At 39.2% G+C, this 14,913-nt stretch overlaps 1 protein-coding gene across 5 annotated transcripts in view; it reads left to right on the top strand.

Annotated features, from left to right (window-relative positions):
* The window catches only part of camta1a (calmodulin binding transcription activator 1a), a 517,270-nt gene that overhangs the window by 448,596 nt on the left and 53,761 nt on the right, over positions 1–14,913 (top strand). For all 5 annotated transcript variants that reach the window (XM_088331228.1, XM_088331227.1, XM_088331229.1 and 2 more), the window contains exon 7: positions 11,966–12,119. In XM_088331228.1, the coding sequence (XP_088187354.1) occupies positions 11,966–12,119 (154 nt within the window). The remainder of the gene's footprint in view (positions 1–11,965; positions 12,120–14,913) is intronic.

Genomic DNA, 14,913 nt, shown 5'->3' on the forward strand with positions numbered 1-14,913 from the left:
CCCCCAATTGGTCGTCTTTGTGGGATATTTTATCAGAGAGCAACAAGGGTCCCCTTATTCTTCCTTTCTGGCTTGTCTGGTTCAGTGAAGCTTTCCCTCTCAATTAAGATGTTTATTTGTTAATGGCGTGCGTGGCTTCTCAAGGCTAAAGCTCGCGCCACAGTCGAAAACCAAGTATGGAGTAGACAAGACTTTTTTTAAACTCATTTTGGCTTAGCAGTTTTTTACTTATGATTTTGAGTGCATCCTTTTTTCCAAGAGAAAACAAGGTGTTTAGCAAAAGAAAACCGATACAGTAATCCATCGGTTATTGAGGTTAATGGGGATCAGAACCCCTGTGAAAAGTGAAAATCCGCAAAGTAGCGTCTCACCTTTATAAAAAACCCCAAGTGTCAAACTTACCTCGTGAAAATGCCCATACTGACTGAGAGTATAGGACTGTAACAAAATGGATCTACAAATACAAACACAGAATGGCAGTTGAATGAACAGTCTCGTTTGTCAATAAAAAATAGTACGAAATTGGAGGGCTTCTCTTTTCAGTGCAAGAAAGTTATTTCGAGTGCGGCAGGCTAACATCGAGTGTCCTCGGATTGAGCCAGGTCTCCACGGCGATTAAAATACTACTGTCCCGAATGTAGCAGTTTCACACGAGTTGTAGCTCCAAGCCATTCATTTTATGGGTAATGAATCTAGCGTTGGTGATTTACGGGTTAGGCAGGGGTGGCTTAACCAAGTTGTTAGCCTATCCTTAGCACCCACAGCCTTGCCTTCTTTCCTGACCACCGCCTCAATTGCTTCCGAACCTGATAATAATCCACGCAACACCCGCTAGTGAACACCATTACTTTGTGCTCTTCTGACTCTCCTCAGAGTGTAATTTAATTTATATAGTCATTTTAAATGTAACGAGCTGCTGAAAGCTAGCTGACACGATGTTTCGCGGTTTGTTATGGCGGCCAAATTGATTTGTACGCCCGGCCTGATGTTTGACTGACAGCATGCACTAGCCCAGGGATGTCAAACTCATTTGCACAAGGTGCCAAAATTCAAAACACACTTAATGTCGCGGGCCAACCAGGATAAACATTTATTGAACACACTTAAACTGGATGTTTTTGGAACATAAATATGAATAAAACAGACAAGAATATTAAATTTAAACCTTAAATCATTTATACAGTATTTATTTTGCTGTAAATAGAAATATCTTGTTAAATTATACAACTTAGAACTTAACTTAAACAACTTAACATTAGAATAACATTCAAATTCCTTTGCTCCTATGTCAATGTATATATTAAAAAAACTTAATAATCCCAAAAGATTTTGCTCTCCTTAATATATCTCCTGTCAAAAGTAGAAATATGAAAATGCTACACAAATTATTTTGTAAAAACGTCACAACATTCTGAGAACAGGGAGCCTGATGTGCTTACCTTTGGCGCAGACGGAGTAGGGCGAGAGATGGGAGGGAGTGCTTGCACTTTTTGCATAGCTCCACCCATCCCTCCCACTCACCCAATCAAATAACTTTAATTTCTCTTCCGGTGTTTTGGCGTGTTTACAATTTGTTCCGTGGATTCATCAAAAAGTATCTGAACACTGAATAGAGATTATATAGTGAACTTTTATATAAAAGATTCTTTAGCGTACAGCCAAAACGATATTTTTTTTTGTGACACCTTGACTGTAAATCGTAGTGAAAACATGCCCTATATATTCTGAGAAGTACTGAATCGTATTCCAGCTGTGGTTTGACTTTGCGTGCATCTGAACAGAATTAATGGCTCAAGTTTTGAACGAGGTGAAGAAAATTTGCATGCAATTAAATTTGTCTCTGAGCCACAGGTACCCATAGAAAGAGCTATATATGGCTCGTGAGCCATAGGCTCCCGACCCCTGGTAAATAGTACAGTATGCGTCATATATGAAGGGATTGGTGCAGTGACTAAAACGTCAGAATATGATGTCCAGGGATAAGACGGCGTTGTTCATATTGGCGGGCCATTCATAACAATAATGTAAAATGTCTTGCGCGCCGGATATGATTATACGGCGGGCCGGACGTGGCCCGCGGGCTGAGAGTTTGACACATGTGCAATAGCCTATCACTGTCGGGTACACAAACATTCTCACCCACAAACACACAAAGCCCTGACTAACATTCCCACATGATAGAATGTTCTTTCTGCTGAACACAATGCACGATACGTTAATATCGATGACAAGATAATTCAATCAAATTCAAAATCCACAAAGCAGTGAACCACCGATTACCAAAGCGCAAAGTAGAGAGAGATTACTGTACTTGCATTAATTTCCACTTGTAGCATCAACAGTAACGGACTTTGCGTGGGCACTGATAAGTGACAAGATTCTACATTACAGTTCTATTGCAAATCGTCCACAGTGTTTTCCCACTAAGTGTGGAGAGACCTGATAAAGTGTTACCCTAGTCTTACATAGTATTTTTTTCAAACTTCTAAATAACTCAGATCCCCTTTTATCAACAATTCTTTCTCTTTGCTTATTATTCATCATTACCTCCTAGTGTTGCATTTTTCTTAATCCCCTCGGTCGATTAGTATTTAACGGGCACATGAAATCAACTTGATGGAATACGTTTGTGTGTGTGTGTGTCAATTAAAATAGCACAAACCGCTAAAACAACTCACCGGGATTGAAGTGGGGCCAGCTACAAATTGATGACTGATTAAAAGCTCTGAAAAAGCTGGACGAGCTTAATAGAAATATCAAACTTGTCTCTTCAGATTAATTGTTCAATCCATTATTTTAAATAATTTCCTGACCCCAATATGAACCGCACTTACTTTCCTTGAATTGCTGCATCTTTGAGACTTTTAAACATAAGACAAAAGTATGTCTAGTCTGTTCAATATGAAGTCCGTAGACCATATGTAAGTCGACATTGTCAACATAGCCACGATTTGACAAATGTAAAAAGATTTTTTTTCATTGTAGTTTTTTTCTATTTTTATTTTCAAGGAACTCAGTGTACCTGATCCAAGACTTTTTGTGTCTGTGCGTCCGTGCAGGTGTCTGTATTTGTGCTCTAGCATAAATCTCCTTTAGACTTTGGCTGTTCCCGTGTATTTTCGACTAAAGTAGTCAGGAAACCAGGAGCGCCGAAAGACAGGTGTAGCAGTGTGATACTTGACTCCATCTATGTCAATTTAGCATTCTCAAAAAAAAAGCACAAAATATTTGAGGGGGGTGGGGCTGAGGCTGTGGGTCAGACAAGCACGTGGTCTAGCCCTGGGTTACCAGACTACGTTTTTCTCCTGAGGCAAAGTTTCACAGAAGTATGTGACTATTTTCAAAATGAAAATGAGATTAGCATAGAGTGTTAACCAGGGACAATAGCATCTATCATCTGAATAATCTTGGGAAGATTATTTTATGGAATTTGGAAGGCACTGGTTTTGGTGTAAGAGGCGAGCATGCAAGAAACCCATATCAAAAGCGTGTAGGGGCCCGACAGGATTAACTCCCTCCCACTCCCGAAACCAATCAACTCCCCAAAACCTGGTAGCACCACACAGGCATGCCTTTTGTAGCCCCACAGCAGTGCCAGCCAGAGAACTGGCCTCACCGGAGAACCGATGACATATAAAGATCTGTTTGTTTATTTTCCTTTAGATATGACCATATTTTAGTTATATTACCTTCCAAAAATAAAGTATTCCACAGAATATAATTGCTATTTGCAACTTTATATGACGCACTGGGTAAGGCAATGGTTGGAATTGTGAAAAAAACTGAATCTATTGTTCTTATAATCTGATGGTAATAATAAAACATATTCTTTCTCAAACTAGATAGTTACCTTACCAAACGCACTAGGACTTATTTAATTGGGACATATGTTGCAATGGTAGACGTCGACGTGGATGCGTTCCAAGTACAGATTCGTTAGGGTCAGAAAAGCTTAATGAGACAGTGAACCCATTACCTGAGCAGCTTTAGCGTACAGTTTCCGCACTTCCTCGCTTGCAGCCGCGTTCTCAGACTCGGAGAAGGTCATTTTATCCATCTGCATCGAACTTTGCCTACATCGTCGGCCTCATTAGGCAAACTTTCTCCTTGCTCCGTTCCTTCTTTCCCTTCTTCCGTGTCTAGCAAAGTAGAACAAGGTTTGTGACCTCGGGACAAGGTCGGCAGCTGTTGATAGATTGCGGGAGGCTGCTTGCGAGTGCGTGGGTGCCGGAGAAAACCTGTTGCCTGGCTACAACATCACCTCCATTCACTGGTTGCGATGGCGATATCTTGCAAACACCAACTTGCAATGGTGCGCTTGTTATTCCACGCTTACTTCTATTCTCAAAACCGCGAATGGCAAGTATGGTCATGCTTTATGTTATAGATTTACGTCAAAGAACTAACACCCCCCCCTGCACCTACTCGATGGGCCTTATGCTCCTACGACTGGCTCCCTGAGACATTGCTTGCAATTAGCTGAACAGCTATCCATCTGTTTTCATGAGGTGCAATAAACATGTATACAAACACTGTCTGTAGACGTTTCCAACTCGCACGTGTGTGTAAAAAAAGGGGAGGACTTCATGGCCATGTTTTATTTTTAGACGCAAACCACCGAATCATACAAACGCTCAAGAAATAAAACAAGGCCAGAGGCATATAAGATCCACCTCCTCCAATGAGGTGAAGTAAAAGAACAACACTCTTGGATGCAGGACAAAAACACCCCAAAGAGCATTATGCAATTAATCAATAACTTAATGAGATCCCATTTTCACTGGAACAAAGTATCTGTCTAATATAAAAAACTTAGCCCCCAGTCTTTTCCGACCATTTTTGTCCAGGTTGTGATATTGCCTTGTAAAAAACAACAAAGCAGCAAGTAGGAAATTAAATTAAATCACCATCTTGATAGATTTATGTGGTAGTTTACATTTTCATTGTGTTGATTTCTCTTCTTCATTCTCTCTTCTTTAATGGAGCGGTAGGCATGAGTTGGGAGGGCGTTCCTCATCGTAAGAAGCGTGAAAGGAGGAAAACCAGATTGCATGCTAAGCTTTCCTGCTGCCTTCTTGCTGTACAAGAGATTTGAAGATGGTTGCACACATACTTTGCAGGAGTTTTAACTGGAATTCCAAGCAGTCACCCAAAGATGGACGAAATTTGGTTTATGAAAAGCCCTGTAAACATACTAAAAGCTGAATATGCTAAGATTTCTGTGCGGTGTGTTTTCTAACCCAAATATCTGTTCAGATATGGTTTTGGGTGGTCATTTCCCAAATAACCTTGGCCTTACCTAAATTTTTTCAGTGGCTCCAACCTTATGTTGCCACTCACTAAAGCAGGCAAATTTGATTACAGAGATCCCTTGAATTGTGTTTTGCATTCTGATTAGCTAAACAGGGGAAGATGCTTTCTATCACCAATACATTTGGACGTCGCTACCTACTAAACCTGGTCAGGAGCCACAAGCAGGTTTTTGGCGCTCTCTAGTGGCTCCCTGGCGCTTTTTCAAAAATGTTTGATTTTTGCATTACAAATCTGAAAGGTAAATGCAGTTTTTTTTTTTTATAAAGGTCACATGATGCCGGCAAAGTATCATGTAAAGTGAAGGGGATCAGGTCTTTAATTCATAAAGTTGTGCGAAAAAAACAGCAAAATTATTTTTAAAATTATAATTTGACTGGACAGAAGATATAGGTACGGTACTTTTATTTGTTAAAGAAATACTTGAGCTTGTAAATTGGGTTTGTTCCCGAGTAATAGATAAATAAAATAATAAATAAATACATAAATAAAGGTTTTTGAAGAGCGTGTTTTCAGCTGTCTGGTCTTAGTGTTGTTATCTTTTGCTAGCTCTTTGTCGCAAATACACTGTAACAAAAGTCTCTCTTTCTTGTCATGATTAGTGGTTAACAATTTTGAACAGTCACGACCCTGGTTAGTTTTAAAGCCTTGATGACATTTTATTTTTCAATAGCGCACAAGTAGAAGATGTAGACTGATTTTACTCTTTAGCTAAGTCACTCACACAAACACAATTATTGTTTATTTCTTGCTTCATTTCAATTGAACTTTTTCTTGGAAAACACCTATCCATTACCATTTTCAGGAGATGCAATACAATAACGGTTAATCAGGACAAGAACCCCCTGCAAAAACTGAAAATCCGTGAAGTAACGTTGCAACTTCATTATAGTCCCAACGGGTCAAACTTACCTCAGGGTCACGTCCTTATTGACTGAGAGTGTACGATTGTTACAAAAATGACAACTACAGTATGCCACAAAAGCGAGTACACCCCTCACATTTCTGCAGAGATGTCATGAAAATTGCTTCGACACAATGAAAAGAAATATGTAAACAAAGGCCATGGCTTACTGAAAGGATATCCTCTGGTCTATTTGGCTCAGATGGTGTGAAGCATGTGTGGCGGCAACTAGGTAAGGATTACAAACATATGTTTGTGTTGTGCCTAAAGTCAAGCATGGTGTTAGGGATGTCATGGTTTGGGGCTACATGAGTGCAACTGGTAATGGGGAGTTGCATTTCATTAAGGGAAACACAAACTCAAGCATATACTGTGAAATCCTGTAGCAGAGAATGATCCCCTCCCTCCAGAAGCTGGGTCACATGGCAATGTTCCAGCCTGACAATGACTTGAAATACACTTCTAAGGTAACCAAGGCTGAGGGTAAAGGGTATAGACTGGCCAAGCATGTCTCCAGATCTTGATCCAATAGAACATATTTGGGCATCCTCAAGCGGAAGGTGGAGAAGAAAATTATCTCGAATATCCCCCTGCCCAGTCGTGTTGTCATGGAGAAGTGGAAAAGCATCCCAGTGCCAATTTGTGAGGCTCAGGTGAAATCCATGGCCAGGAGGATTAATGTGAGTCTGCAAAATCTTGGTGGCCACACAAAATATTGAACTTAAGGAATTTTTAGTTAAGGTTGTACTCACTTTAGTTACCAGGGGGGTTTGCTACAAATGACTATATAAAAAAGATTAGCTTTACACAGCTTTTATTGTGTCAAAGCAATTTTTCTTCAGTGTTGTTCAATTAAACATTATGATAAAATCTCTGCAGAAATGTGAGGGGTGTACTCAATTTTGTTACATACTGTATAGATTCACAAATAAAAACACAGAACACAGAATTGCATTTGAATGAATTTATTTGTTGTCATACAAAAGTACAACAAAATTGGAGTGCTTCTCATTTCAGTGTAAGAAAGGGAATAAGAGACCCGCTGGCTAGCTACACACTAGCATTGGGTATCCTTCGAATGAGCAGGTCCTCGCAATGATTAACGAACTCTACCTCCAGGTCATCAGTTGCATGGGTAACAGATCTGGTGTTTGTGAGATACAGGTTTGGAGGGGTGTCTTAAGAAAGTGGCTTAGCCATAGCAGTAATCCAGACTTGCAGCCTTGCTATTTTCTTCTCTCCCGACGCAGCCTCAGTCGCTTTCTGAACCCGTTAACAATCCACGGAGTACTTTCTGGTGATCACCATTTCTTTGTGCTCTTCTGACTTTCCTCAGGGTCCAATTTAATTGATAAATTTATTTTCACTGTTAAAAGCTATCTGGCGAGATGCTGTTTGCTTTAAGTGACTACTTGTGCGCCCGCCCTGCTGTTTGAATTACAGCATACACCATCCTATCACAGTCAATCCAACCCAACACACACAAAGTCATCCCTAACCTTCCCGTGATAGCATTTGCTGTCTGCTGTCTGCTCAGAATAAAATGCTTCCAATCAATGACAATAAAGACAATTGCATTCAAAATCCGCAGAGCAGTCAACCAGCTATAACTGAATGGCAAAGTAGCGGTCCCTGTATACCGAAAATATCGGGTTTAGACGTGCTTGTATAAAAAAAGTATTACTGTATTTGCTTAATAACGTTATCAAAATGATGGAATCAAGAATGAGTTTAACGTGCTAGCGTAATTCCACGCATATAAATCAGTTAACAATTGTTTTTTCTAAAATTGGGATTTGAACCTGCTTTACATTCTCAAAACGACCACATGTGTGTGGGTAGCACTTTTTCTGTATTGCCAAGTTAAAATGGAGGACATGGCTCCAACGTTGGCACAGCTGGCGTTACCATCTGGGGGCATGGCTTGCCACCCTGTGCCATCTGCATCCGACCTAAGCCCGGCGCCATTGTATCGTGTCCATATCAATGACAGCAGATAAAAAGCAGGTATAAAACTGCTGACGTGAGGTCATCAGAAAGGGGAGCAGTTGTTTGTATGTTTGGGCTTCTTTTTCACAGACGTAATTGTTTTTTTTTCTGGGCCCATTTGCCCTCAGCCAAACCCCTGTTTGATGAAAGGGGAGAAAGCGAGACGGCGCGGGGGTGTCTGGTCCCCTGATTAATGGTATACACAGTGAAAGGGCGCACGGACCTACTGTAGCCGCGTCTTGATTTATTTGCCACTTAGCACCGATGAAGCTTCAACCTGCACTCGCACACACATGTTTCCATCGCATTTTTCTCCATCAGCCATTTTGGTGTTTGTCGATTCTTGTGTCTTGTTCAGCAGCAAGTGCTTGCGTACTGCTCATACATTTCAATGTTTTTTTTACATCGGTATTCCTTCTTACTTCCGTCGTATTTGGCATTACGAGAAATATTTTGTTAATTTTAATTTTTCATATTTTGAGCTTTATCTTTTATTTGTTCTTTAAAACTTTTTTGTAAACGTTTTGTAAAAAAACAAAAAAAAAGATGCTTCAAAACAATGGGAGGAGTGAGTTTAACAGCCGAAGACAAAATTGCTTCAAACAATTGATTTCTTTCTCTTTTTTTTTCTTTTTTTTTAAAAAAAAAACCCGGATTGGCTCCGAATTACTAGATCACTATACAAAATTGATATATCATAGAGAAAATATAAATATATTTAAAATAAATTTTTAAAAATAAACAGAAAAAAAAAATCAGAAAGACAGTCCAGTTTACTAAAGAATTTAGATAAACCAACGCCTTTTTTCCGTTAAATACAGCACAAATTAGTGTTTCAATTATCAATCAAATAATCAAATAATATGTCGTTGTAAATCTGGCAGTTAGAAATATATTTTACATTTTTAACAATTTGTTTTTTATGTTATTGAAAGTTTTTCTTTTCAATCGATACAAACAACTTTATTTTTTTAAATTTAATTTAATTTTTATTTTTTTCAGAAAAAACAACCCCCTCAAAACGGTGTGGGGGGAGCAATTTTTACCACCAAAAAATTAAATTAAATATGACTGCAAATATCTATTTTACATTTCTTTTTTGTTTTTTTATTTTAAAACTCGTATTGACTTAAAGGTAGAGTGTGTATTAAACACCGTCTAGTGATAAAAAACAAAACTCATTAAAATAGATATAGATATTGATCTAAATATTGGGCTGCACAGCGGCTGATTGGTTAGCGCGTCCGCGGCACAGTTCCGAGGTCATGAAATCGAACCGTCCTGTGTGGAGTTTGCATGTTCTCCTCGTGCTTGCATGGGTATACTCCAGGCACTCTGGTTTCCCCAACATTCCAAAAGCATGCATGTCAGGATAATTGGCCGGTCCAAATTGTCCCTAGGTGTGAATGAGTGAGTTGTCTGTCTCTGTGTGCCCTGCGACTGGCTGGTGTCCCCTGCCCACTGCCCGGAGATGACTGGGATGGGCTCCGGCACCCCGCGACCCTACTCAGGCATAAGTAGTGCAGATAATGGATGGATTTAAATATTAAGGTAAAATACATACACAAACTACTATTTAAACATGCATTGTTTTCAAAATACTCAAGCTTCAGAATTGATTTATTTGACATTACACCAGCCTCACCTAAAGGGAGCTGGCATAATTGTTTGCCATGTTCATGCAACAGGCACACAAAAACCTCAAAAAGGTGTGTTTGGTCACTTTGTATTCTTCCTGGTGCTTTTTAGCACCAATTTTCAGTTGCACTACACTGTACTGTGACTATTGGTCATATAATACATACTGTCGCCATATTGTCAAATTTCTATGTCACTATAGTCAATTGTCATATCAAACATTACAAATATATTTATAGATTCAAAGAAAAACATTCAGAAAAACAGTGATAATCATTTCTGAAATATCATTAAATACATAAAAAGGTTTCAGTACGTTGAACAATTTTACCCAAAAAATGCCAAACAAACCAAGCGCATTTTTTCTATTAAAATCAGCACACATGAGGGTTAAAATGAATCAAATGATCACTTGTTGGAATATAAACCTGGCAAATAATTTATAGAAGACACCTCAAAGCTGCAAATGGGGAATGAATGAAAAAATGAATTAAAACTTAATTTCAAACATTATAAAACAAAAACAGGACAAAAATAATGACTCAACAACAAAAATAATGTTAACATAACATGTTTGAAAAGGGGTAGTAAGAAGCAGACGCTTATTTTCCCTACCTCTTCACCTTCCATGTTAATTACAGATTATAAATATCTCCTCTTTTGTGTCTAAATATAACAAAATCTCACGGATATACATATTACATAGGTCAGATATCAATAATTATAATAATAACAATAGTTACATATGATATATACTAATCATCGTAGTACCCATCTATAAACGTTATAATGTTACTAGTCACTAAATATCATTGAGACAACAATGATAATAACAACAATAGTGATTATAACAGTTATGATATAATAATAGTAACAATAACAACAAGGTAAACCATAGTTGTAAACCACCCATTTGCTACGCAATATTTCTAATCTCTAGTATCACTCGTACACAGTTTTCTTCATTGCTATATTATGCCAGTAATGTTTTTTGTATTAAAAATAGAACACGCGAATAGTTGGTGTTAGTGGAAAAACTATATTTACAAAATTAGCGTTCACCAAATTGTTCGAATTAGTTATCTGACTCCATCAACCAAACACAATCTTTATCCTCCTAACAAATGCATGCTCTTTTCTTAATTTAGGGAAACATATTGACAAGAGACAGGCTTTTCCGCACGGGGGCAGATTTATTTTCTTAAAGTATTTTTTGAGTGAATTCCATCGAATTTTGCTGAATTATTTTCGAATTAGTCTAATTAGTTTTTGTCGAGCCTCCCATCTTTTCGTCTCCGCTCCTGTCTGTCTGTCTTGTCTGTGTTCTGTTCTTTTGACATGTCGGGGCGTCAGCCCCTCCCTTTTGGGCGGGCTGACTCCTCCCGTGGGCGTGCTGACTCTTCCCCCTGGGGGGGCCAGGAACTCCTCCTCCCATGGGCACTCCGCCGCCTCCTCCTCGCCGGAAGACGCCGCCACGTCTAGAGGGCTCAAAACAAGAAAGCATATCAGCTCAAAGCAATGCCAAAAACAAGGCCTAATTCCCTCGTCAGCGCCCCGCAATCAAAATTCCCCAGCCAAAACACTTTCCACTTCCTACGGCGCAACCTTCAGCCTTCTGTGAAAAATCCCCACTGCATTCAACAAAATTTAATTTGTATTATATTAAATCCCTTATAGTCAGTTGAATAAAATAAAAAATCCTTCATTGGAAATTGTTTGATCTCGTCTTGTAAAGTGTTCCAAAGTTTGACACCACACACAGACACATGGTTCCCAAATTCCGGGCCATGTTTCAACTCACCATGTGGCAGAACTTGGTAATATGCCACCAATATTATCCATGAGCACACATATCAGGTAGTGTACACTTGTGAATGGGGACCAAGGAAGACTGGCACATTTGAATACATGCTTAGGCAGCGACATACAAATGAGATTATTACAGATTTGCTTCTGTGTGCTTTGCGTTTAACTGGGCTTTTTATAGTTTGACTCCTCATAAACCAGCTGGCACCTTTCAGATTAGTGAAAGGACTCACAGCTGAGATGCCACATCCTTGTGAAATTTGCACTCTTTGCTGTGGCATTTTAAAGAGAGTATCTCTTCTCTGTTCTCCCCAACAGAACCCAGACATTGTGCTCGTCCACTATTTGAACGTGCCGGCCATCGAGGATTGCGGGAAGCCGTGCGGTCCCATTCTATGTTCCATCAATACCGACAAGAAGGAGTGGGCCAAATGGACCAAGGAGGAACTGATCGGCCAGCTCAAACCCATGTGTGAGTGTCTTGCCATCCATTCAGGGAAATCTATTTATAGCTTCTAATTTCAAATCCACCCAAATGCTCTTTACATGCCTGCAAGAGATTTATTTGTTTCTGCCGAGCTGGTGTCTGCTCTTATTAGCTGATTGCTACTATACTAAGTGCCCTCAGCATCTCAGTCAGAGAGCATCTCCGGCCAGTGACTGTTCTTTCCTAAATGAAAGTGCGGTTCATTCGGAGCCTTTTGAAAGCGGCAGGTCAAAGGACGGCCCGGTCCAATTCTGCTGGCTCCGCTCGAACCGAGCCAAGAACTTGCCTTTTCTCTGTACTAGTGCCTCAATGCCAGTGTTGGGTGCGTTACTGAAAAAAGGAATTAGTTACCGTTACTTTATTTTAAAAAGTAATTACTCTGACAGTACAGAAGTTATTTGTAAAAAAAAAAATGTTTATAAAGGACACCACTTTTATTTATTAAACAAATACTTGAGCCTGTAAGTTGAGTTTGTTCTTGAGTAATAAATAAAAAAATGAAATAAAGGTTTCTACTTTCCAGATTTTATTTTTTTGGAGAGGGGTTAAGCCCCCCATTTACCATAAATAAGTGATTAATACTGTGAGAAAATAAACAGACGTGTACACTGACCTGCGGAAATGGTAAAGCTTTCTTATTTCTTGTGTAATCACGAGAGCTTGCAGGCAAACACTCTATATCAATTTTATCTGGGCTTCAAAGCATATTTTCTCTCCCATTGTTGTGTATTGTCCAAGACATTTTCTTTTTTTCCATGCACGGTGTATTGCCAAATAATTTTACAAATAAGACCAGAATTCAGAACATGTTCATCGTAAATTCTGTGCTTAATAATTTCCCATAATTTACCATTGGTTTGTTATTCCTGTATAAGCCACCCCAGTCGCCACACCTTTCCTACCATTCTCTATGTCTAAGTCTTGATAAACAACCAAACTTGCGCATTTAAGCATAACCCCCTGATATTTGTATTTTATTTAACAGTTATAAATACAGCTTAGATGTGAGTTTATATGGTGGTGAGAATATAAGTAAAGAGAAATAATTGCACTCTGTGATTCAGACGTGGCCACCATAACTGTATTGAGTTCTACTTTGTAGGGTCATATAAACATGCCCATTTCACTTGAATGACATGATTAGCGGTGTGATGCTGGTGGACTAAGAGCTCATTAATCTGTCCTGTGTGAAGGGCGAGAAGGTACTGATTAGATGGTGTTCAAATCTGTGAGCCGTTTTTAATAAGTAGCGGAGTAACGGATCATATCCTTACCACGTTTGAATCACATTTTTTTGTTAATCATGCGTTAAAGTACTTGCTACAGAGAATGGTAATTGCGTTCCCAGAACGCGTTACTTTAACGTGTTACTCCCAACACTGGTCAATGCACAGGAGAACATCACATCAGCTATGAAGCTGTGTTAGCATTTGGAGCAAGAATGTCTGACTCACCTGAAAGTACACTTTCCACCCAAGCCCCATCGGACTGATCTCTGTTATCATCATCTTTACAGATGTTCCGTTAGATGCCTGAGATGCCTGTTTTTTATGAGTCTCCAGGCCTTCCTAAAGACAAAGGTGATGTTGTGGAAAAGGTCAGGTCTTTTGGACGAGGGTAATGATCAAAATGGGACTTGGTATCAAGTGGTAAATCTTCCAGGGATCAGTAAACATACCCGTAACGACCCGCTTGTGATTTAGAGGAAACGAGCATGCGAGGGCAGGGTGATGACTTCCAATGGCCAATTATTAGCGCCATGACCATGCTAAGATGAGCCTGATAGGCGCTCTCTCCTGCTTGCCACGCACTGACAGGTATCATCAGTGAGGTTTTGTCTACATCATTATCTAACTCACTGCCCCGCTTCCTGTCACTTTTAGGACATAAAGCCACACAGCAACAATGGCCTACGGTATTCATTACGTCGGTGACTTAATGTAAAACCAAGCACCATTTGCAGTAATGCGTTAAGTCATTAACTTTGGGAGTTGTTGGGACAAAAAGGGTGACGCCCTTAACCACCACGTTGCATGGAAAGGATCTATAAAGTGCAAAAAGGAGAGAAAAAGCACCCGTGCTTTCTGTCTAGCTGCTTTTTATCTTTGCTCTTCTTTCTGTCCTTCTTTAATAGGGTGCTCGTGGTGCTTTGGTAAGCTTTGTAACGGAACAACATTGTCACCTAGTGGTTTTGTTGGGTAGGACTGATCAATGGGAAGGGAACGCTGTATTAACTGCATCCCCCGTTAGTTAAAGTTCAATTTAGGGTGCTTATAAGTTATATTTATCTCCCTTTTTGTCATTGTCAACTAAAGTATATGTATTTTTCTACAGTTAAAAATAAAAGAAGGATGGAAATAGGTCATACGGGAGGAAATAAGAGAATGAATATCACCAGATGTTATAATTTGATTAAATCCAATTTTAAAAGAAAAATCCTAATCCAGATTGTATAATGTTTCACTGTATAATCTCATATAGTCCGTAAATACATAGATGCGGGTTTACAGCCAAAATATGCACTTGCCTGAACTGTAGTAAAAAAAAGTTTATTTATTTGTATGGCCCTTAATCGCAAGGAGTCTCAAAGGGCTGCAGAGACCACAGATTATTGCAAACTACAGACTATTATAACACCATCCCGTGATTTAAAACTACACGAAGGCAAGGAAGAACTCGGAAAAACCTCGGAAAATTAAGAAACCTAGAGAAGGGGCCGCACATTAGGTAATTCCTCTTTCAGAATGACCAAGTATATAAATATAAATATACAGATATT

Source organism: Urocampus carinirostris, chromosome 3 (genome assembly GCF_059441175.1).
Source record: "Urocampus carinirostris isolate Australia breed hairy pipefish chromosome 3, RoL_Ucar_1.0, whole genome shotgun sequence".
NCBI lineage: Eukaryota > Metazoa > Chordata > Actinopteri > Syngnathiformes > Syngnathidae > Urocampus > Urocampus carinirostris.